This window comes from Mauremys reevesii, linkage group 3 (genome assembly GCF_016161935.1).
Source record: "Mauremys reevesii isolate NIE-2019 linkage group 3, ASM1616193v1, whole genome shotgun sequence".
Classification (NCBI taxonomy): Eukaryota; Metazoa; Chordata; order Testudines; family Geoemydidae; genus Mauremys; species Mauremys reevesii.
Genome location: NC_052625.1, coordinates 59,062,588 through 59,088,215, shown reverse-complemented (window position 1 = coordinate 59,088,215; position 25,628 = coordinate 59,062,588). Strand labels below are relative to the sequence as shown.

Genomic DNA, 25,628 nt, shown 5'->3' with positions numbered 1-25,628 from the left:
TTCAAAAGAGACAGTGTCTACCCTGAAGAGCATGCGATCTAAAGAGTCAAGTCAGTCAAAGAAAGGGTTATTAGGTTATTCCCATTTTATGGATGGGGAACTGAGGAACTGGAAAATTAAATGACTTGCTCAAGGTCAAACAAGAAGTCTGTGGCAGAGCAGGAATTGAAATCAGATCTCTAAAGTCCCAGCCAAGTGTTTTAATCACAAGATCATTGATTTAGCTGAAGCAAAGTGAATCTGAAATGACCGGGGGAGACTAAGGCCTTAAAAGTCAGGTTGACAGTTACAGCACTCAGCACATGAAAAATAAATACCCCTGAGCACGATAGCTATGTCAGCTAACCTCCAGTGTAGACACTGTTAGGCTTACAGAAGAATGCTTCCGTCAGAGTAGGTACTGCCACTCATGGAGGTGAAATTCCTACAGTGATGGAAAATCCCCTTCCATTGCTGTAGGAAGTGTATGGCGCCGTATCTGAACCACTGTAGTAGCTGTAGTGTAGACATGGCCTCTACAGTCCACTCAATCATGTTACTTCTATACTGATTTTTCTGGCAGTAACCACTCTTCAATGGTGCTTTTAGACTAGTCCTCAGAATACAGGGGAGTTCCCCTGGACTTGGGTCTGTCCTGCAAAACTGGGCACAAGTAGCAACCAACGAGGGGATAAATGAGAGGCCAGACAGCCCTTCTGGGCTGTGATCATGAAGCTCTAAGCCTTCAAGTGTTTGGTTAGCTTATGTTCAATATTTTTAAAAATAAAATTGTGAAAAAATGCAAAAATGTTTCCATTTTGCAGGAGTCAAGATGGACTGACCCATTTTTATTCCTCACCACCCTTTTTTTTTTTAAATCAAAACCACTATTGAAGTTTTTCATTTACCAAAACCTGGGGGTTCCGAAAATGAAAAGCGTCAATAATGTTCTCAATCAAAATTTCTTTAAAGAGAGAGTCACAAAAAAATTCTAAAACGGCAACTTGCAAAATGTTTCATTAAAAAAAACAAAAACGTCTTGTTCAAAATAATTCCAGCCTACTCTTCTTTCCCAGTTCTCATGCTGTGATCTGAGCAGAGAGGAACTACTGTGAAAAAGGCCTGTCTGGTGGAGCTTCCATCGTCGCTGAAAGCAGGAAGTACCAGGATGAAGCTTGTTTCTGCAAGATTCCCCACCTCCATTTCATGGGTTCTGAAAAGCCTCAGCAGTTTGGGAAGCTGAATCGAAGGAACCTCCAACCCTTTTGAAGTTCACCGGTTGCCAACGCACACTCGTAATCATGGTGCTGCGCAGCGACCGTGGGAAGAATCAATTCATGCCCCTGACTCTGAGATTAAAGACTTGTGTCAGGTGCCAAGTAAGGGTCCCCGTCCCTCCAACCATACACGCAGACCTCCCGAAACTGACGCATTTTGCTCAGCTGAGCACTGGCTCTTCTGTTTTTTCTTCTCTAACTATGCAGGGCCCAGATCTGTGCGCCTTGCACAGCTAACACTTCTGTAGGCGTCAGTGGATGTTTTGGGTGCACCAGGAGTACAGGATTGGGCCCTCTGAATGTTCTGTCATTAATTGCTTGTTGAGCAGGGCAGAGAGGCTGGCGGATGGGGGTAATGTGCTGAAATCACGAGGCTGGGCATTATGCATTCATGGAGCACATGATGCCAGCCGTGATGGAGAGGGGGTAGCTATTGTGATAGGGGCGATGATGTCTTGGAGACAATGGGAAAAAGGGCCCTTTGTTCTGTATTTTTTTTTTTAACGATACAGAACAGATTTGATCCTTCTTTTGGTGGGACCCTCACACAAGTTGAAAAGGGGCCTTGTTAACAAGGCTAAATTCAGTATATCAACGCAAAAAACAGAGCAGGAAAAGTCTGAGTTAGAGGCCTGAAGGCAGGAAATTCACAATTAAAATAAGAGGTTCTGTCCTTACTCAACTGGGGTCACCAGATGTCCAGAGGCATATGACACCCATTTTCCACCTGGTGGGATTTTAAAACTTGACACTACATCAGTGCAGGAAGAAAAGCAAATAAGGTGAGAGTTGAGATAGTCAACAGTGGGATAATATTCTAGTGAAAGGAGACAGATCAAACAGGCATGAAACAGTTCAGCCAATCATACCGGAAGCAGGACATCTATTCAGCCCACAAATACCAAGTTTATTTATACTCAGTAAGAGTCAGTGCAAGATCCAGTGATTTATATGTCTTCATCCTGCTCAGATACAACATTGTGAAATCAGGAGCAACGCCATTTAAGACGATAGTTACACCTGAGTAAAACCCACACGAGTCAGTGAAGAAGTAGACTCCAGAGTCCAAAACCTTCAGAAATGGATCCAACATTGTCTGACTTACAGAACTACATTTATTCATACAATGAGACTTAAAAAAAAATACTGGGCTACCAACAATCCCTGCCTCTGAATAACTGAATGTTGTCGGTGAACCTAAGACCTGGAAATAGTAGATATAACTCCACTGAAGTCAGCCAATTTGAATCTGGCTCTCTATAGTGCAATGAACTGGCTAGTGGGGCTGTGTCTCCTCCACCCTCTTAATGGATGGAAATCAGGACTGGTCAACAGTGTCGCACAGAGTCAGTATAGCTAATGGAGCCTTTACCTCAAACAAGAAGCCCTAGCTGGCCACGGATCTGAAATTCTAGAAAGGAGAAGAGGGATGGATTGATGATGCAACTGAAGAGATCTTCACATGAAGTCAAGCAATGTACAGAGTTACTACCTCTACCTCAGCAGCAACCAGGCCTCCATTTACCCTCTGCTTGCAATGGTTCCTTCTCAAGTCATAAGAACATAAGAACGGCCATACTGGGTCAGACCAATGGTCCCTCTAGCTTAGTATCCTGTCTTCCGACAGTGGCCAATGCCAGGTGCTTCAAAGAGAATGAACAGAACGGGACAATTTATTGAGTGATCCCATCCCCCGTCATCCAGTTCCAGTATCTGATAGTCAGAGTTAGGCACATCAAGAGCAAGGGGTTGCATCCTTTACCACCTTGGCTAATAGCCATTGATTGACCTATCCTCTATGACTTCTAATTCTTTTTTTAACCCAGTTATACTTTTGGCCTTCACAACATCCCCTGGCAACAAGTTCCACAGGTTGACTGGGTGTTGTGTGAAGTACTTCTTTTGTTTGTTTTAAAACTGCTGCCTATTAACTTCATTGGGGGATCCCTGGTTCCTGTGTTATGTGAAGGGGTAAATGAAACTTCCTTATTCACTTTCTCCACACCATTCATGATTTTATAAACCTCTATCACATCCCCCCTTGGTTATCTCTTTTCTAAACTGAATAGACTCAGACTTCTTAATCTTTCCTCATATGGAAGCTGTTTCATATCCTTAATCATTTTTGTTGCCCTTCTCGGTACCTTTTCCATTTCTAATATAACTTTGTTGAGATGGGGCGACCAGAATTGCATGCAGTATTCAAGATGTGGGCCTATCATGGATTTACACAGTGACATTATATTTACTGTCTTGTTATCTATCCCTTTCCTAATGGTTCCTAACATTCTATTAGCTTTTCTGACTGCCACTGCACATTGAGTGGATATTTTCAAAGAACTATCCACAGTGACTGCAAGATCTCTTCTTTGAGTGGTAACAGCTAATTTAGACCCCATCATTTTGTATGTATAGTTATGTTTTCCAATATGCATTACTTTCCATTTATTAACATCAAATTTCATCTACCATTTTGTTGCATAGTCAGTTTTGTGAGACCCCTTTGTAACGCTTCACAGTCTGCTTTTAACTTAACTATCTTGAGTAATTTTGTATCATCCGCAAAGTTTGCCATCTCACTGTTTACCCCTTTTTCCAGATCATTTATGAATATGTTGAACAATACGGTATAGACCCCTTGGGGACACCACTATTTACAACTCTCTCCATTCTGAAAACTGGCCATTTATTCCTACTCTTTGTTTCCTGTCTTTCAACCAGTTACCGATCCATCAGAAGACCTTCCTTTTTATCCCATAACTGCTTACTTTGCTTAAAAGCCTTTGGTGAGGGACCTTGTCAAAGGTTTTCTGAAAATCCAAGTATGCTATATCCACTGGATCACCCTTGTCCACGTTTGTTGACCCCCTCAGAGAATTCTATTAGACTGATGAGGCATGATTTCCCTTTACAAAAAAACATGTTGACTCTTCCCCAACAAATCATGTTCATCTATGTGTCTGATAATTCTGTTCTTTACTGTAGTTTCAACCAATTTGCCTGGTACTGAAGTTAGGCTTATCAGCCTGTAATTGCCAGGATCGCTTCTGGAGCCATTTTTAAAAATTGGCATCATATTCGCTATCCTCTAGGCATCTGGTACAGAAGGTGATTTAAGTGATAGGTTACATACCACAGTTAGTATTTCTTCAATTTCATATTTGAGTTCCTTCAGAACTCTTGGGTGAACACCATCTTGTCCTGGTGACATTACTGTTTAATTTATCAATTTGTTCCAAAAATCATCTCCATTGACACCTTAATCTGGGACAGTTCCTCAGATTTGTCACTTAAAAAGATGGCTCAGTTATGGATATCTCCCTCACATCCTTTGCAGTGAAGACCAATGCAAAGAATTTATTTAGCTTCTCCGCAATGGCCTTGTCTTCCTTAAGTGCTCTTTTAGCATCCTAATCATCCAGTGGCCCCACTGGTTGTTTGGCAGGCTTCCTGCTTCTGATGTACTTAAAAAAAATTTTTGCTTAGTTTTTGAGTCTTTTGCTAGTTGCTTTGCAAATTCTTTTTTGGCCTGCCTAATTATATGTTTAGACTTGACTTGCCAAAGTTTATGCTCCTTTCTATTTTCCTCAGTAGGATTTGACTTCCAATTTTTAAAGGATGCCTTTTTGCATCTAACCACTTCTTTTACTCTGTTTAGCCATGGTGGCATTTTTGGTCCTCTTACTATTCTTTTTAATTTGGGGTATACAGTTAATTTGAGCCTCTATTATGGTGTTTTTTAAAAGTTTCCATTAAGCTAGCAGGCATTTCACTCTTGTGACTGTTCCTTTTAATTTCCATGTAACTAGCCTCCTCAGTTTGTGTAGTTCCCCTTTCTGAAGTTAGATGCTGCTGTGGTGGTGTTCTTTGGTGTTTCCCTCCCGCCCTCACAAGGATGTTAAATGTAATTATATTATGGTCGCTATTACCAAGTGGGGTTCAGTTATAATCACCTGTTGGAGCAGATCCCCGTGCTCAATTGAGGACTAAATCAAGCATTGCCTCTCCCCTGTGAATTGTGTGAAGCTGACTTACCTGCTGCATTTTTTCCAGGTCAAGGCTGGGTCTGTTGACCTTGTCCCCATAGCCTTGCCGGTGTCTCTTACAAGGCATGACTTGCTCAAAGCCGGCCCCAACACTTGTGAATATCAGCGGCCTGGAGGCTGGGTTCCGCACGAGGGGCTGGAGTCTCTTAGGAGGGGAGGCACTGAACAGCACTGGGCTGGGGCTAGCATGCAGACCATCGGCTTGTTCCACCACGGGCCGGAAGGACATGCCACACAAGTTCTTCACTTCCTCGTCACTGGAGGACGTGTTGTTGCTGTCACCACAGCAAGAAAGCCTGCTGACCTGAGACCACTTCCGCTTCTCGGTGGCAAACTCTCGGTTGATGCGCTCCAATTCCTCTTCCGAGCTGTGGCGATCCAGGCTAGCATGGAAAAGGGCCCGGACTTTACAGCATTGATTCTCCTGGTTCTGGAGCTGATTGGTCGCAAGAGGGGTCAGTGTGCAATTCCGTCTTCTCTCTGAGGGAAGGAGGAGAAATGTGAGTGGTAGGACAGGTGTGGGACAGACTGGGGTGGGACAAGGAGCCAGAGCGGGGAAGAGGAAGGATTGGGACAGGTTGGAGTATATAGGGTAGAAGGGGTCAAGTTTGGGAGGAAATGGACAGAAGAGTCTGGAATCCTCTCTAGAGCCTGGAATGGAACCCAAGATGAACCCTCTTCTGTCAGCAAATATCTGTGAAACCCATTGGCCATGTGTCTCATCCCCATCTAATGCTGGTCCACAGAAAGGACGGCAACCTGCTACTGCTACCCGTTACTTTGTTAGCTCATGTGGCAGTGGTCTCACTGGTGGATCTCAAGGTTCAACCCTGCTGCTGACCCACATGGGTGTCAATCTGATGCCACATGATGGAATTTCTGTTTTCTCCGTTTCTTTTTAGGAAACCTATGAAATGGCACCCCCAGAACAAACTAAATTAAAAGAACCATATGAAGGGTTGCAAAGTCATGTTCTCAAAAGTCAGGAAGCACCAGAAGTAAGGTTGCCTGTGTTTCTTTAAGTCAGCCCCCTTGGTGTCTGCATTATGAGATGGTCTCAATTACATGAACGTACACTATTTTTTCCACAGGACCCTGCATCATTCAGTGCACAGGATGGACCATGCTCTGGAGATGAATCATGGTTGTATAGTGAAGCAGGAGACTGCGGCCTGTACAACTCCTACCTCGTATGTGGAGTGCAAGAGTGGCTAAAAGTCACTCCAACAGAATCAGGTGTGCACTGAGGCAGGGGAAGGAGAAGGAGTGAACTCATGATGTAGGAAGTCGAATGCTGATCTAGAGAATTGGATTCTATCCCTGCTTTTGCCATAGAGTTCCTGTGTGGTGCTGGGCAAATCACTTCAACCAAACTTTCCACAGGTGGCCATGAATTCTGTGTTCCCCATTTTCTGGGTGCCTGACTTGAAAACCTGGGATCTGATTTGCAGAATTGAGCGCTCATCCCAATGGGAGCTGTGCTTTGGACATAGAAAGTGCTAGACAATGATAAATTCTCTGAAAAATCAAGTATTATGTATCTCAGATGGGGCACAGGTGTGTTGGGAAAATAAATTCATTAATCTTTGCGAAGCACTCTGATACTGTAGTGATGAGCACCATAGAAAAACCCAGGAGGAAATGAATCATTGTGTCTTCACAGCAGAGTTTGAACGGTGTGCAATAAATAAACAACACTCAACAATGACGAGAAAACAAAATACTGACAAGCTCTCATTCAGCGAGTGTTGTACATTCTGGGCTCTCAGTGAGCCAGGGGTCCTGTGGAAGAAAAACAGTATGTGCTCATGTAATTAAAAACTGTCTCATAATGCATACCCCCAAGGGGACTGATTTAAGGTAGCACAGGAAACCTTACTTGTAGCACTTCCTAACTTCTGAGAGCTAGACTTGGCAACATTAATCATGTTCTTTTAATGTAGTTTTTGGTGGGTAACATGATATTATATAAAAACTAGGCCTGCTATCTGAAACTTACAAAGAGAAAGCATTGTCCAGTAGATAGGGCTCTGGATTGCAAGCCAGAAGACTGGGTTCTAAGCTCTGCCAGTGAGATGCCCGGAGACCTTCTCCTCCCTGAGCTACTGTTTCCCTGCCCATTAACAGAAGGTTAATGATACTTAGGGCTTGTCTCCACAGGGACACTCAATTGAATTAACTAAGGGCTTGGCTACACTTACAAATTTGCAGCGCTGCAGCAGGGTGTGAAAACACACCCTCTCCAGCGCTGCAAACTGCGGCGCTGCAAAGCGCCAGTGTGGTCAAAGCCCCAGTGCTGGGAGCTCGGCTCCCAGAGCTGTCCGTTATTCCCCACAGGGAGGTGGAGTACGGACAGCGCAGGGAGAGCTCTCTCCCAGCGCTGGCGCTTTGACTACACTTAGCGCTTCAAAGTGCTGCCGCGGCAGCGCTTTGAAGTGCTAAGTGTAGCCACAGCCTAAAGGTGTGAAGTTAAAGTGCATGAACCCCGCTACATGGATGGCCCCATTCAGAAGTAAAGAGGAATTAGTTCACTTTATCTTCACTCCTTTTAGAGGAGGATTAAGGGCTTTGTCTACACTTGAAATCCTACCGTGGCACAGCTGCACCCATTGCAACTGCACCGCTGTGCACTTCAGTGTAGACACTACCAACACCGATGGGAGAGGTTCTCCCATTGCTGTCATTATTCCACCTCCCTGAGAGGCAGTAGCTAGGTCCCTGTGAAGACAAGCCTTTAGTGAACAGCTTAGAGAACTGTGGCCTTGGTCCTGCAAACATCTGCACAGTTTCATTGATGTGAGTAGTCCCACTGACTTCAAGGCTGCTCTGACTTACGCCAGGGCTGAGCAGGGCTATGCGTGGTCTCAGAGTATGTGGGTGCAAGACTGGCTTAAAGCCGCTTGAATAGAACAACTGAAATTAGTCCCATTGTGTACTTGTACACTGGCGGGAACTTGTTCATGTACAGGGAGCTTAAGAAGGATCCTTTCTATTGATACCCTTGTGAGCTGTTGTTTACAACCCCTGCTGATTCCAGCAGCCCTATAGGGCTTCCTGAGCAAAAGTTGTCAAGCTAAGGAGGATGTGCATGGAGATGGGAGCGTATGCAAAGCGTCCGCTAGGGAGATGCAGGCAGGACAGTAGAACTGGCTGTGGTGCAGGAGGGATAATATGAACTGGAAGGCAGGTCTCTATCAGGGCAGAGGGGCAAGGCAAAATGCACTTCCACCATGGTAGCCTTGATTTATGCTCGACTCCCTTGTCCCTTTACCTCTGTCGATCTGAGCAAGCTCCTGGTTCTCTCCCTCAGAGTCGTCGCTGTCCTCATCACTTGGGGGGTAGGAGATCTAAGCGAGAAGTCAGAAAGGGAAGGTTGGTATTAAACACCTGATGCCCCCTGCACCTCTGCTGCCCACTCCCACTTCCCGAACCTCTCCCACTCAAATCCTGCAGCCACCTACCACCATGAACCACACTCATCCTGCCACCACGCAGACACCCTGCATAAACATCCTCCTCTTCAACCTCAAACTCCACCCCCACCCCCACGTACCCAGCTACGAAAGCCAGAACAAACGCGCACCGCCTGCTTCCACCTCACCTCCCCAACCTGTCCCCGTAACACAGTGGTTCTCAACCTTTTGTATTGGTGACCCCTTTCACACATCAAGCCTGTGAGTGCGACCCCCCCCTTATGAACTAAAAACTCTCTTTTTTATATTTAACACTATTATAAATGCTGGAGTGAAGCGTGGTTTGGGGTGGAGGCTGACAGCTCGTGACCCCCCCATGTAATAACCTTGTGACCCCCTGAGGGGTCACGATGCCCAGTTTGAGAACCCATGCCACAACACAAACACATCTCCTCCTCCCAATCTCCCCAAACACACACACTCTGTAACCACACACAACCTGTCTCCACATCCACCCCACACGTACGCCCACTTCCCCAACTCCTCCCCACCGTGCTGCCACCAACTCCCCCACCAACACACACGCATCCTGTCAACAACCACACCATCCTACAAACCACACACATGGCCCTAGACCAGTCACCCACCATGTGCACCCACTCGCTCCTTCTAGGAACACACAAACCACCGAAGAACATACACGCCCTGCCATGCTTTCTGGAAGAGTCCAGTGCAATTTACCAGCGATGGCACAAATTAGATCCTATAGAAATGGAATAGGGCTGTCTAGAATTTACTTCCAAAAGCCTACAGAATATGACAGAAAGAGACTCCTTCTATAGGTCTTTTAGAACCACCCCCCAAAATTTCATAACGAATTAAATCCTATAGGACAGATTAAAAAGATCTTTAGAAAGGTTCTCATTTGCTATTATGCTCTATAGGACTCTTCCATAAAGGACCTTACACATGGCCATACAACATATACACCTTCTTCTCCAAAGCCAAAACACCCACAATGTCCCTTTCCTACAGGCACACATGCCATGCCACCACAAACACACATGGCTTGCCACCACTCAACCCCCACCAGCACCCCACCAATAGGCTTTCCCCATTAGCAGTGACTTGATTTAGCAGCCACTTTGACTGGTGCCAGATCTTCCAGGTATATTTGGAATAGACATTTCATGTTGCTGACAATTCCAGATATACCTGGATTTGGCCATCCAATGCGCCTGAACCAAAACCCCATATCCAAGCACCCACTAACATGGGGGCTATGGGATGGTTTGGAATTTTTTAATCTAAATTTGGTGGCTGGCCCCTATGCCTGAGACAGACTGAAGCAGAGTCCTGGATCAAATTGCTGCCGCTTGGATCCAATTCTAGATAGAACACATCTGACATTCTGCTGAACATTCCACAGCTAGCTGGGTAAAACACACCTACTGTGCTGCCAAATGTGCTGATACGCCTATGGAGACTGTGCATGCAATGCTGCTGAATGTGGCACATAGGAATTACCATCGTGCTCAGACCTGATATCCCCGTATCCCATCTCTGCTAGTGGCCAGCACCAGATGCTTCAGAAGAAGATGCAAGAATCCCAAGAAAGCCCACATAATGGGCAATTTTGGAATAAACTGCCGGTAGAGGAGTTTACTTTGTAACCCCAGGCAATTAGTGGTTACCCAAAGCATACAGTTTTCCATCCTCTATACATTTTTAATCCTACCTAAAATAACTGTGTGTGGTCCTATTATTCATCTAATTATCAAAAGCTTTTTCTGAATCCTGCTAGGCTCTTGGCCCACAACAGTATCCTGTGGCAATGAGTCTCACAGGTTAATTATGAGTTATGTATAGGAGAGGGGAAAAAATATATTTCCTTTCAAAGTTTTGAATAGGCTGCCTTTTAAATTGCATAGTGACCCAGGTAGAATGCACACATGATGTTGGTACACATCCATCTTCTCATACTTCACTGGTCCCCAGGAAACGTCACTGGAGTCACACAGCCCAGAAGGTGCACGCAGGGACTAGCAGTACAGGAGAAAATTCACTTCACTGGGGCCATATGTGGAAAAAACAAATAAGAGGAGTGGAGAAGGTCTACAGCTGGCACCAAACACAGGCACAGCATCTGTATCAACCCAACCACCATCCTGCAGTCTGATGTAAGTGGGCTTTGTCAAATCTTCCCTACATCCCTTCACATTTGCGTCTCGCCCTCCTGTATTTGCAATGCCCTGCTAGAAACTGGAAAACATTTTCCTTCTGGATGGTTTGATAATTTCCCACTACTACTTGTCAAACCATGACAGTGGGAGCTGGATTTTCCTGAGCTCGGCATGCTGCTGAAGTCAATGCAGTTGCTTGTTTCTCCACAGCAGCTAAGATTACATTATGCGTGTGAGCGCGCACGCGCACGCACACACACACACGCACAATTTAATAAGGACATTTAGCGCTGAGGAGATGTGCCAAGTTAACAGCCATGGAGTATGAAGTCCTCCATTTGTCCACAGGGCTAGTGCAATATGTAGCTATTATTTGTATTAGAGCAGTGCCCAGAGGCTCCAGCTGAGACTGAAGCCCCATTGTGGGACTTGCTATACAAACACACAGTGGGCTTCTCTTCAAATCAGAGTTAACTCAACTTGTAACTGGATTGCTGCCCCTAACTTGAGTTCTGTCCACACACACTGAACTCAAGTGTGGTTGCTGTTAACTCAAGCTGGCTGGCCTAGCAGGAGGGATAGGCTAAAACTTTTCAGCTGCTAACATGACCACTCTGCAGTATGGAAGCAGGTTAGCGCCTCGAGCATCGCTAGTCCTCCAGTGCCTTCCCACAATGCCCCATGTGCCCAGAAAGGGCAGGCAAGTTCTCAAACAATTCCCTGGGAAAGAATACACAGAGCGGCTCAGCTTACTAAGCAGTACTAAGAAGCATGGAACATGTAGGGTTGCCAACTTTGGTTGGATGAATTCCTGGCGGTTTCATCACATGACATTATCTTTAATTAAAGATTAATCTTTAATTCCTGGAGACTCCAGGACAATCCTTGAGGGTTGGCAACCCTAGGGACATGCCCTCAGACGTCTCAGCATGCTACCTACCACAGCAGCTGGAGTGTCATTTCACGCTGTGACTTCTCTCGCTCAAGCTGAGTAACTCCAGTGGAGATAACTGGAGTTAACACTTCAGTGAAGGCAGGCCCAGCAAGAGACAGTCCCTGCCCCAAAGAGTGTACTCTGTGCTTTTAATGATGATTAGAATGGAAAAACTGAGCCTGTGGCAGTAATACCACAGGAGTGCCCATAAGTGCTCCCATACTCTGGTATGGCGAGCAGTGTGATAGAAACGCCTACATGGATAGATGTGGTTCTACCATCTGTATAACTATTTATCTTACTGAGACAAACAGGTTTTTAGCACTAGCCACGAGACAAGCTATGCTCCGTTCTGCCTTACATGGCGTTCACAAAACCACCAAGTGAGGGCTAATTCCAGAATCACAGCAATTAGAGATGGAAAATACCTACTAAGTCATCCTATCTCTTCCCAGCACTTCCCTGGGGAGGCCATTCCTCCATCCATCAGCTCTTACCTGTAGAATATTTCACCTGATACTCAGCCTCGCCTTTTCCTTTGTTCAATTACATCCCAATACTCTTACTATAGTTAGACCCCTAGAGGCCACACTCAAGAGTTACTTTTCCTTTTTTGGTCTCTCCACCTTACAAATATCTGCAAACAACTATCATGCATCTCCATAGTTGTTATTTAGCCTGTATTTTAGTTCTTTTAATCTCTCATTTTATTAGTAAACCTCTCCACATCTTAAATCATAGTTAGGCTTAAAGAAAAAAAAAAGAGTGCAGATGAAAGGTGCCAGACTGACAGCCCTGGAAACTGAAGTCCTCCATTCATCTCCAGAAGTGATACTGTACAGGCAGAAGCAGCAGTGAAGCTTCCCCTGCATGATACCCAAGAAATGTGCCTCAACCCTGACAGATGGGCTGCTTTCATGGTAGACTGAATATTTTTCCACACATCATAAAATTAGCTGGTGGAACTCACTGCCACAAGATATCGCTAAGGCCAAGAGATTAGCAAAATTGAAAAAAAAAAAAAATAAGGGCTGGACATTTATATGGATAAGAATTTCCAGTATTCCAGTAAAATTTAAACACACATTTTGGAAGGATATAAACATTCATGTTTCAGTGCATAAGCAACCTCTGAAGTGGAGAACAGATTCTCTTCCCTAGCTCCTCCTGACCTTTACCCATAATACCCTGCTCTCTTAGGTGTTCCCAACATCAGCTTCATGCGTCCACTGAATGACCCATGCTTTATATTAGCCTCAAATTTGCCTCTGTCCAAACAATCCTTCATGCTAAATGACAGCATCCATCAATGAGTTGTCTGCATCAGAAACAGGATTGGTGATGGAAAAGCTCATATGTGCCAAAAAGGCCAACTAGCTCCCTCTTCGTTCACTGCATAAGAAATGGTGTTTGCATCTGTGTGTGAAACTAGCGGGAATGGGGGAGTCTCCAGTTTTCTCTCTCTCTCTCTCTCACACACACACACACACACACAAAAGTGTCCCCAAGCTACAGGTCAGGGGTGGAGCGTGAGGGCCAAATGTGCATATAATGTCTGTGTGCGCGTGAATGGCAGTTCATCGGTGCACGTGTGACAATGCAAGCCAGTATGTCTGGAAGTGTGTCTGGGTGCAAGTATAGATGTGTGGCTGTTGTGTGTGCACAGGAGCATCAGGGAGTGAGAGCAAAGGTATGTGCTTTGGTGTGTCCGTGCAAGTGTTTGAATGGGTGGTTGTGTTCGCCTCCCTGTGCTAGCAAGCATGCGTCTCTGAGGGCAAGCGTGTGCGTGACAACATTGCTGTGCATGCGTGACTACGTTCAGGACAGAGAGGCTGGGAACATATGCGAGTGCACAACGCACACGTGTGTTGAATCAGAGATCTGCTCCTGCTGTTTCCAGGACTCCCCGTGACGCACACATCGTCTCAGCGGGAAGCTGGGGCTGTATAAATACATTTATGAAACAAACCATCCTTGCGACTGGAAGGGCAAGGGATTAACTGCAAATCATCCTCAATCTCGCTAGTTCACTCTCCCCCTTCAAGCTGGAAAACTCCTGCCTTTCCTCAAGCAGCAGCTTGTTCCATCCAAAATGGTGACAGTAAGTATCTGAGGCAGCTGAGTTCACTACAGATGCTCCTTCTGAACCCCTGGCCTGCACTCCTGGATTGCACTATGAATGTGTGTAGGCCATGGGACCTCACCATGGCACACCTAGGCCACTTCTGGAACGCTGGCTTCCTAGGATAGGTACCGCTGTGCTTCAGACTGCAGAGCTCCTTGCTGCACAGGCGTAGCTCAGCCCTGGCTCTTCAGAGATCACCTCAGCCACTACTAAATGAAGGCCCAGATCACGTGTGCCCTATAGAGAGGCTTAACTGAGCTAGTCTCAATGGTTGCAGTGGGCAAAGACTAACCTGTCTGAGAGAGACAGAGGCCCCAGTCCTGCTGCTGATTACATTGCTGGGGGAACTCATTCCTGCCCCCTCCCGCTGGGATTTCAGGCAAGGGGCTCGGGTCAGTTTGCCCAACCGTTCTATGGTGCCTCCAGCAGACACTACAGTAATGGGCATCCTACAGACCCCACAGACAGGCTGGGCCCCTGGTGCTGGATCACCTCCTTCCCCACCGCTAGGCTGAACTGAGAGACAGTTACAATTTGCTAAATACTTTCCCAGTATTATTTTTCCAGCTCAGCAGTGGCTCTAGTTGCCACTGGGACATTACAGGCTCATGAATGGGAGGAGGCAGTCAGCGTGATCGCAGATGGGAGGGGAAAGTGTCCACAAGAGTGGGGTGACCAGCTGCATTCCACCTTGAGAGATGGGCCGGCGCTGGGCCGGGCACATAGAAGGGTACCCATGGCGAGATGGAGCGAGGGGTGAAAGGTACAGCCACCCTGGAGCCATAAAGCCTTTAAATTCCTCCTGTCCTGCTGGGCATTTCCTGCTGGGCAGGGTGAATGCCGCTGAATACCACCAAGGTCCTGCAGGCAAAGACAAGGCCTGCCCTTCCTGCCAGGCAGCAGAATGGTATGGGCCCAGTATTGTAGGGTTCCTATGCCCTGGAACGCACCAACCTTAGAGGTGACTAGTGAATTTGCAGGTGGTCCGGGGCAGTGACATTGTCTCCTCAAACCAACCATATGTTGTTAGCCTCAAGGGCTGGTAGAGGCAGCGTTCAGGAGGCAGGAGGGAGGGGGGAGGAGCGAGGACTTGGCGCACAGCCTCACCCCTCCCTCCTGGCCGCAGCAATCAGCTGGTTTGCGGCGTTCGAGAGGGAGGGGGAGCCTGCACGCCGAGTCCTCACTCCTCCCACCTCCCTCCTGAATGCTGCAAGCCAGATGATTGCCACGGGCAGGAGGCAGGGGGAGGAGGGGGAAAGCGCTGATCCGCGGGGTCTGCCGGTGGGCGGGAGGTGCTGTGGCTGGGGAGCGTAGGGGAGCTGATAGGGGGGTTGCCAGCTGTGGACAAAGCAAGCAGCCAAACAACGTTATAGTGAAGCATTGCACAACTTTAAACGGAGCATGTTCTGCAATTGAGCAGGGACGTAAGATCGAAACAACGTTAAGCGAGAGGACATTAAGTCGGGAGTTACTGTATTTGTGCCGAGCAGAGATCATTTGGCAAAAGGCCAGTTCAGTTGACGGTTTTCAATGACTCCCCAGAACCTCCTGGGCCCCTCAGTCAGACAATCACAGCCAAACAGTACTTGGCTCAAACAGTGTAATTGATAACGGTGCTTCTGACCCGCCCCCTCCCTAAGAGATCCAGTCAAGGCGCCTGCTGTCCCCGAGAGAGGTGTCGTTAGCTGACGAGAAGCTCCCTGTGTTGGGAGATCTCGCTTGACAATAATCTCTACTCAACCAGGTGGAATCGCATTAGACACACACACACACACACACACACGAACGACAGTATTACAGTCAAGCTGGAAAATGCATTGTAAGGGGCAGCGCAGATGTTTCAGGCAACCCAGATAAATCCCTGTTTAACCCTTTCAGGGCCAGCAGATCTAAGTGCCCCTTCCCCTAGGGATTTACATCAGGTCTCTTGCGTTTCCCCATCAAGAGAGCCAAGAATGTAGGACTTGCTGTTCAGGATCAGATCTTGGGTCCACCTGTTCAAATGTCTCCAAAGTAAAACCCAGAGCTTGTTAGCCACACAGTTGTCCAGGTTTGGTGCCCACAAGCTCAGATCACATGAGATGCTGCTGGCAAAAAATCAGGACCAGAAATTTGGGGTGACCCTATGTACTTTGGATCCCTTCCAACCAGCCAGCAGATTTTCCCCAGGGTCTCCCATTTGGAAGAATTTGACCTTGCAGCACAAGAACCAGCCAGCAGGGTTTCCTCCCCATCACACACATGATCTGGTCCAGTGGTAACAGGCCAGCATAACCTAACCTTTCCATATCCCAATGTTGCATTGCAATCCAGTGATGCCCCAAACAGAAACTGGGGGATTGCTTTTATCTTTGCAGGTTAGACTCATGCAATTCAAGATGAGTAGCAACCCTGCCAGCCAACCTGGTGGCCAATGCTATACAATGTGCATTGAGCTGGAGTCCTGGGGTCGTCTTCTCGTTCACTCAGGCTAGCAGAAGGCAGGGAAAGCTGTGTCAGAGGGGGAAAAATTGCCTAGTCTCTGGAAGAGAGGAGGCAAAAAGAGTGGGAGGGAGCTGCATTGCTCTACAGCGACCCCTGCAGGCTGATTCGGTAATGCCATCGACAGGTTTCCCAAGAGAGAACTGTCCAATCCGAACCAGCTGAAGTGGCCTCTGTTAGCCAAAAATATATACGTAGAAACTGTTGATCTCTCAGTCTGTCAACTGGGCTCCCTCTCTCCCTAGCGTACACACATATGGCCGCAGCACAGCCCCCTAAAACCACTGGCCATGGTGCCAACAGCAATATTAATTCTTAGTTGCCACACTGTCTTGTTTATCTCCTCCAAATAATGAAGCTGACTTTAGATGGTCGCCTGGGACAAACACGTTGTTTAGTATGTAATAGGTGAAAGGGCAAACGAGGATTTCTTTTTCCCCCAGCTCAACTGCAGACCCTTTCCCACCAAATTGCAGTATCTGGCTAGCAGTCTGGCACTCCTATATCGAGAGAGGAAATTCCCCATTCAAAGGTTTCCTCTTCCACCTCACGCCCGTGTACGCAACTGCAAGTTATGACCTCCAACACAGATAAGAGAAATCATCACTCAGACGAATCCACTCCAGCCTGAAAAAGACAGAGATGCCAAACTTGCTCTTGGACTTTTAAGGATGGAAAAAAAAAAATAAGGAGGAACCAGGAAGGTTGCTTGGACCAGTGGTGAGGGCCAAACATGCAAAGCCAAACACAGATGGAGGGCTTCGGGTAGCACCTTGAACGCTTGTGGTGCATTTTAGACACACTTCTATGCGTGTTTGCTGCTGCCTGACATCCGGGAAGGGAACCCAGCTCAAAATGAACCACAAACCAGAGCAAATGGACCAATCTATTTTCATTGAAATTCAAAAAGTAAATGAATAGTGTTACAATGAGGGTAAAGAATATTAGGATTTTTTTAATTTTTAGATTCAATAAACTCAGGGATTAGTAAATATAGGGACAAACCCTGAGGTCCCTTCTTGACCCACAGCTAAGGACATTTCTTTTTTAAAACTACAGGTTAGATCTTTATCAGCTATAAATCAGTGTTGCTTCACTGGCTTCTCACATTACACAAGCCTCACACTGAGTGATATTTTTCTTAAATCCTCAGTTTCGGAAGTTACGAGATTATATGAAAATCTCAGTTTTCAGGTTTTTATTTTTGTTTATTTAAGTTTCTAGCCCTCATGACAGAGGAGAAAAGCTGGCAAATGTGAGTCCTAAAAGTTCAAAACCCAGAAGCAACCCCAGATTTGTTCAAGGTCTCATGACTTCTAAGCCAATCTCATGACTTTTGGCAACCTCCTGAGTCATGATTTTGAATGGTTGTGGGTTGGCAATACTGCTATATAGATCAACTAAGGATCTCATTTTAACCTGATGGTGGTATTTTAGGCCCCAATTCCACCAGGTACTTAAGCATATGCTTAACTTTAAGCACATTAACAGTTCATTGAAATCCGAAGGTGTACTTACACACTTAAATTAGGCACATTGCTTTAAAGTACCTCGTTAAATTGGGTCCTTAGTTACTGCTTGACTCCCCAATAAGACTGAAACTAACCAAAATAGCATAAAGCTACAAACAGTGATGAGGAAAGGAAAATGTCTTCAGTTCAGATTTTAAAACGGAGCCTGACAATCTTAAGGGAATTAATTCTTTGTGATGGGAAGAGCTAAACGAGCATGAGCAGCAAGCAGAAAGGGATGGGGGAATAGCCTCCTAAGGAGACAGGGATGAAAATAAATTCCATTGAGCAAGACTTTCATCAGCTGAATGAGCAATCTGGTAGGAGGCCAGCGGATAGCTGGAGCATACAACTGCAGCAGCAGCAGAAAAATCAGAAAGCCAATACTCTGCCCTGACGAATAATAATCATGAGCACTTATGCAGCGCTTTGTAAGGGAACCCATTCAGCATTAGTAATGAGCTAGATGGTAAATACTATTTTCCTCATCTTACAGATGGGGAAAGAGAGAGAGAGAGAGAGAGGGGCCAAATTGAGACCCAGTAAATGGCCAGAGCAGTTAAGTGGCATGCCCATGGCAATACAGAGTAGTGAGTCAGAGCAGGGTCAGAAGTCCCTGTCTGCCAGTCCCATGTTCAGCCCACTCGACCAGTGGTTCTCCACCTTTTTCACCCAGGACTCAAAATCTGTCCATGGCTTCTTGCTGGGACCCATCAAAACCCCAGAGGTCACAGCAGAATCCCATCGCTGATTCTGGAGGCAGATGCCAGGGGGAAATAATTGAAGGAGTGAGTGGTCTGTTGAGGTGACTTCTCTACTGACTAGACCATATTGCTGTATGCACTGAGCAGCCATGAGAGGCTGTTCTCCGTTACAATGAGACTCAGATGAGAACAGCATTTACCTTCCTTTCATGGGCTAAAAAGTGGACACCCTTCTCGTTCCCCTAACCAGAAAATAGTGCTTCATGCCAGTACAGAATTAGTATTCCAGATACAGTCATTTCAGTAATATTTCTGGATTAAAATAACATGTTTATATATGGAGGTTACCTATCTCCTAGAACTGGAAGGGACCCTGAAGGGTCAAATTGAGTCCAGAGCCCTGCCTTCACTAGCAGGACCAAGTACTAATTTGCCCCAGATCCCTAAGTGCCCCCATCAAGGATTAAACTCACAACCTTGGGTTTAGCAGGCCAACGCCCAAGCCATTGAGTTATCCCTCCCCACATAACAATAAAGGTGTTGATGTTACAGTAATTCAACAATTACTGTGTTGTCAAACATTCACTGCTGTCATGGTGTGAATAAAAAGTAATAGGCTAGAACCTGTGATGGATGCATCAAAGCTATTAATTTTGTGCACCTTGGGCTAGGTATTTCAATCTATCATTGATTATTTGCACTGCAGTAGCACGTAGGCACACCACTCAAGGCCCTAGTTTGACAGACGTATAGACATGCAATGAACACACAGTCTCTGCCCCGAAAAGCTTGAAATCTAGGCTTAAAAACTCGACTCGTAAATTGCACCAACTACATATGCATGCAGTGGTGCAAACTGTTAATTGTGGATGGAAAAAAAATGCATGTGTGTGATTTGTGAGAGTAAAAAGAGTGCTACAGTTGCACATGCAAACTCATTTGGACACAATTAGCCATTTTGTTCCTATCGCTGTATATTTTTGCATGCTTTGTTACCTGTACCTTATTTATCCCATGTACCTAGGCCTAGTTCTTCCAGAAGTGATCTCCAATGCAGCCAACCCAAAACTGGAGTGTGATGGTTCTCTGCATACCCAGGACTGTGAGTCACCTTATCTTCTGCTTCTAGTGAGTGGAAGGCTTACCCTGACCGTGGTAAATGGGTATTAGCTCCCTAATACCACCAGCTTATTAACCATTCAAACACTCCCCTCTGGGCTAAGCCAGCCCAGCCTTTGCCCTGCAGATTAACAAGAAGTGCACCCCAGTCACGGCGTCCTTTTGAAGCAGTGCCCTGTGACTCCCAGCCCCTGACACTGGCTACTCACAGAAATCCCAGATCCTCTGTGCCCCAGTTTATTAGGTTTCCCTTAAACCACCACTCGTAATAATATACAGCACTTGTAATGAAACAAAGGAAGGTTTATTTAAGAAAGCATAGTGATTCCCCTAGAAACAAGAGAGAGCGATGGAAACAAATGGTTACAATACAAAACAAAATCAGAAAACACAAACTAGTGCCTATATGTATTAATAGTTACCTTTCCTATCTAATACACTAGGCTTTCCCCCCAAAGTTCAGTCTGTTGCAGAGTGGGCTGGTTTCACAGGAACCAGGATCCAAACGTACATGAAAACACCCCAGCTCAACAAGATGTCTCCTCAGTGAATGGATCCAGAGTGCCTCTCCTCCCTCTGTGTTATATCGGAACACTCATTTGTCTCTATTCATAGTCAGGGCAATCCCCCCTTGTCTGTTGTAATGGTCCTTTTTTACCTCCCAGTGGCTTTGACTGTTTGCAGTTGCCTTTGATGTTTTTCCATTGACTGTTCTGGGATGGAGCAATGGTAGACAACTGAGCCTGGCATTACCTCACCAGCTAACTAGGGAGGACTGGCAACTCCCTCCTGCATGAACAAGCCGTCACTCAGTAACATCATTTCCTGGTGACGCCTTTTAACCTTAAGACCGCGAGGGCATAAACTTCAATATAATTACATTATTCCTTGCATACCACACATACACACATAACACTATGATTATGAATGTCGCTAAGTTGCAAGTTTTCAACAGAGACCTTACATGTTACTCTTTATGGATAAATACCCTGTAAGCAATGTACTTGATGTAGTGAGTTTGTCAGGTCTGAGACAAGAGTTGTTAGCAAAGAACAGGGGATCACTTGCCAGTGTGTCACATGGGGGTACAAATAACTGCACTCATTGGGATGTCTAACCACCTGCTTCAGTGGTTCAATTCTGGAGGCCTGGTTGAGGCCTAAAAAGCAGGGGTATGGAGGGGTGTGGTTCTCTCTTATTCCCTCACTTGGAAAATTTCAACAGAATGCTGCTCACAAATTTAAACTCCCTTTCTCTTTCCCCTAGACACCCTCCCCACCCCTACAGAGTCTGTTCTACAGCAGCCTGTTGTCACAGAAGATGGATCCCAAACTGTAAAATTCAGATCTGGCTTTGCCTCTAGATTTCTAACACTCCACCAAGTTTTGGAAGGTTTTGTATTTCAGGTTTCAAGTTGGTCCTCCTTTCTAGCAAATATGATCAGATGACAGAGGCAACAGGTGAAGCTGTATGGGATGGCTCAGTGTAAGAAATGTATGGCCACATGTGTAAAGACCCCACCTTTAGTAGGAATAGAACCCAGGGCCTCCAGCACTGACAGCACAAGCAGCACCTGCATGAGCTAGAGTAGTAATTCCATCAGCTGCTATGGTAGGCAGGTTCTTATTCTCAATGAGGCCAGCCACTAAAGGAACATGACCAAACACACTAAGCCCATTTATTACATGCAGTACCATTAGTTAGATCCACAAAATGTTCAGGGGCTCTATTCTGAGAAGCATCCAAAAGTTTGAGTGCCAATCTAAAAATCTTTCTGAACGTCTTGAGTCTGCAAAATTGGACTGAAAATCCACTGAAGAACACTCTCAGTTGCAAGATTTCAGTACTGCCTGCTTCCAGTAGCGCTAGAAACGTTAAGAACAGTCTGTTCCATAGTATTAGGAACTTCCAGCAAGCATGTGAAGTGCAGAAGCGCCTGACAACGTGGGTGGAATCAGCTAACCAGATTTAAAAAAAAAAAAAAAAAAAAAGTTCAGAAATTGCTTGGTTTGGGTTTTGGCTGGAGGTCAGATCTTATTTTATCCAAAGTGATTCACTCATCCTTAGTCTGACAACAATAGACCTGATCTTACTCCCATTCATGGCAAAACTCCCACTGACTTCACTGCCTGCAGGACTGGCCCCTTTAAACTTACAATTACTCGCCCAAGGCTGTTTCGAAACCCAAGAATACATGCATCACACATGCAGCAAAATGTGCAAATTGGGAAGCTGAGAAGATGCTGACGTGTTCTCCAAGAATGTGGAGCTCAGAGGGCCCGTTTGTGACCAGCTGCTCCCGGAGTATGTAAGGGAGCGGGTGGGGGGTTTGGGCAGGCCCCAGACACAACTCTCCAAAGCACAGGTACTCCACATGTCCCCGGTGGTACCTTCCCCAAGTCAACAGCCACTAGAAGATCTGGCCAGACACCCAAGGGATAGTAATGTGTACTCTATGAAGCAGTGAGGAAGGGATGCTGGCCTGAAGTAAAATCCCACCCAGAGCTCCCCACAGTGGTTCAGCTCCACATTGCCCCCAGTGGCCATTAAGGCATGTTTGAGTCCAGAGTGTGGAAACTCTGGCTTCGTGCCCACGCACGTTTGTGCCAGTCATTGTACGAGCAACTCCAGCAGGTTGCAATGACACTTGCACAGGCCTAAGTGTCAGGCTTTGGAGACACTGAGATCTAAAGGCTGTAACAAGAGGCCTTCAAAAATGCAACTCGCTTGTTTGTGCCGCAGAATCTTGACACTTGTGTGAATAAAATGGCTGATGCTTATAGCGCCGGTTTCTGTGGATGCATATGTGCATCCTGAAAGCCTGTGGGGCCCTGTTGGTTCTCAGTGTCTCATTTGCAGCCCCAGAAATCTTGCAGGTTTTGGAATTCAAGATTCAGAAAGAAAATTAAAACAAAAGATGGCTAGAGCCACACAAGGCCCAAAGAAATAGCCCTGCGCGCTGCCCACGCACAAAGCATGTCCTGCATGGGATCAATCAGACACAATCTAAAGTAATGTTCCTATTGCCTCCAAACAACAGAATCCACAATCCAAACTGGAAGAAGTGAACGGGACATAGAACGTGGAGGAAATATCAGCCCCATTTCTCAAAAAGTTGCCACCAATCTAGCCAGAGCAACTATGCAGGAGCACAGATGCATACTACAATCTGCCCCTGTGTAATGCATACAAAAGACTCCACTGGAGACCGCTGCATAGCACCCCCGCCCCCAAACCAGGCAATAAAGGCTGCTACTTTTCCCTGGCCCCTTCTTTGATTTGGGGCCAGATTCTGATCTCACTGGCACCAATGCAAATCCAGTGAAACTCCACTGATTTCAGTGGGATTACTCCAGATTCACCCCCCAGTGTCCCGAACCAGAACCTGGCACTTTGTGTATGCCTCTCACCCTGGCTCCATTTTTATTTCACAACATATGGTTGATAAATTCCTCCTTGCCTTTTGCAGAGGGGGCTTGGATATACATTGGCCTGAGTCTGCAGTCCCTAGCTTTCCAGTACAAACTAAACATGGATAGAAGCAAGGTACAGAAAGCCTTAGGTCAGTGAAGTGAGCCAGGCTGCAAACTCCAGGCCTGATTCTGGCCTTCAGATCCAGGAGAAAGAGAACTGCAAAAATATTGAAGAGAATGGAGCTCAGAGTAGTAATGTTTACACAGTGCCTACCACAATGGAGCTCCAACCTGGCTGAGATCTCTAGGTGCTACTGCAACATCAAAGAGGTGTGATTTTAGATACCTATATAGATATAGATACACACACACACCCCTCTGCTAGGCAACTTCGGCACTCAAACATGCACCTTATTAAAAATATTACTAGTCTAAAAGACCAATATATATGTTTCTCCACCACACACGCCTTCTATATTATATCCTGCCTTGGCAAAAAGGCAGGCCTGCATTCAAAGGAATAGGTCTTAATAACATTAATGCAGTACAGGCCAATTCCAACCCTGACTGGCACTCTGAGCAGGGTGAAAGGCAACTGACCCCGGACACAGAATGCTGAAAGTTAATAGCTTTATTATCCCTCTTATTAATTAGCTGCACCATGACCCCCCCCTCCCCCCCAAAAAAAGACATGCTGGGAGCTTTTCTTACCTTTAGCTGGAAAGGCTGGATCTCATTCAAACTCTGGTCCCTGAGCTTTTTGGTTAAGATCTTCAGCATGGTATAAATCCAGGGAGCGAAGAAAGGGTTAAGCATGCACACTCGCACACATCTACATCTGCTGAGCTGTTGCTGCTGCAGCTTTGCTTGGAGGCACTCAGAATAGCTTGCATTCAAGCAGCCCCCCCAGGTACACAGACCTCCTAAAGGCGACCAAGCTTCAGCTACCCTGATTTCAGCACTGCCCCTCCCCTTCCTCCTCCACCACCACTCTCTGTCTTTTGGCCCTCACTTGAAAAAAATCCCTTTTCAACACTTAAACAAAATTAAACTTCCCTTCTTTCTACAGGCTGCAGAAGGAGTGAAGGTACCAGCTGGCAGGGCTCTGCAAGGGACAGGAGACATTTGGTGGAATATGTTTTTATTTAAGAAATGGAAAAGCTGTTTAGCAGAGGCCCTGGGCTCTGCTCATGGTAATGGTCTAATATGCCATCTCTCTCTCTCCTTGATGCCTGCTGCTCCAAACAGGCATCCTCCCTCTCTCTCTTTCTCTGTCGCGCCCCTCTTCGCTCTCTTCCCCCCCTCATCCACGCTCCCTCACACACACACTGACTCTCTGTTTCTCTCAGTCTCTGTGTCTTCCAGCAATGTGAAACTTGTAACAAACAGAACACCCAGCCAAGGCTCCCATTGGCCAGCCAAGGAGGACTGTGTCAATTTCAGTGGGCAGGGCTTCCATTTAAAGGGAAATCGAAGGGGGCAGCGAGCCACCCCATCCCCCAAACCACTGTGTGGGTTCTGGAGTGGCAGGATAAGCCCTGTCTCCCTCTCCCCCCTCCACACACGCTATAAACCTTGGAAGGGGAATTTCTACAGGGGGGTTTCAAGAGAGATCACTCGCTATGTAGCAGAAGGAAGTGTTTCTTATTAAAACAAAAAAGAATCAAGGTGGGTTTCTCATACACAATCTGATCCTGCTATACAGGATCATATTGCTGCCTGTGTTGTTCTGTGGCAACAACTGATAAACGGGGGGAGCTGAAATCCAGGAAGCCCATCAGCTCCCTGCACCCCCTCAATGCACACAGAATGTCTGGCTTTCCTTTTCTAGCAGGGCCTATTCGGGGAGTAGGGAGATTGGAACTACAAGGCAGGGAGGGTGGGCAGGGGTGAGCCCACCTACCAGAATACTGGGAGGCAAGAGTGTCGTCTGCTTATGGACTGAGACTCTCAGAGTCAGGATGGCTTTAGGAATCAGTAACGGGAGCCTTTCACCACTGGTTTGAATCCACCCACATAGTGGCAGTAACGGAAAGTCCTTACTAAGGAGTGGGCACTGAGTGGTCTCTGTCTAGTGGGAAGCTGTATCCATCACTATAGGGCACCTTTGTTAGCACTCTGCTCACACAGGAGAAGGAGGGAGTGGCCCACATGCACTGACCTCCTGGAATCTGTCCATTCAAGTCAGATTCAAACCCATGACCTAGCACTGAAAGGTTCCCTCTCTCACCCCTCAGCCATCCAGGCCCTTTGGGGAAAGGTACTACAATGACAGCATTGGAGACAACTCTTCTCTCCGCAGCGCAGATGCAGTGCGGGTAGTGACAGCACAAACTTCCCCCACGCTATGGTGCCAATGTGTCTGCAGTGACCCCCTCTCTGAGTAAGAGGGTTGTGCAGGCTCCAGGAGCCATACGCTTCTCAGCCTTGCTGGCGACCCTGC

The 25,628-nt window shown here is 46.4% G+C and overlaps 1 protein-coding gene across 1 annotated transcript in view; it reads right to left on the bottom strand.

Moving 5' to 3' along the window:
- LOC120399918 overlaps positions 1–24,559 on the bottom strand; it is a 69,918-nt gene extending 45,359 nt beyond the window's left edge. Inside the window, exons 1-3 of the mRNA XM_039528149.1 lie at positions 23,897–24,559; positions 8,574–8,649; positions 5,292–5,782 (exon numbers count right to left, since the gene is read on the bottom strand). Of these exons, the coding sequence (XP_039384083.1) occupies positions 5,292–5,782; positions 8,574–8,649; positions 23,897–24,001 (672 nt within the window). The 5' untranslated portion in view covers positions 24,002–24,559. The remainder of the gene's footprint in view (positions 1–5,291; positions 5,783–8,573; positions 8,650–23,896) is intronic.
- Between the last annotated feature and the right edge of the window lie 1,069 nt (positions 24,560–25,628).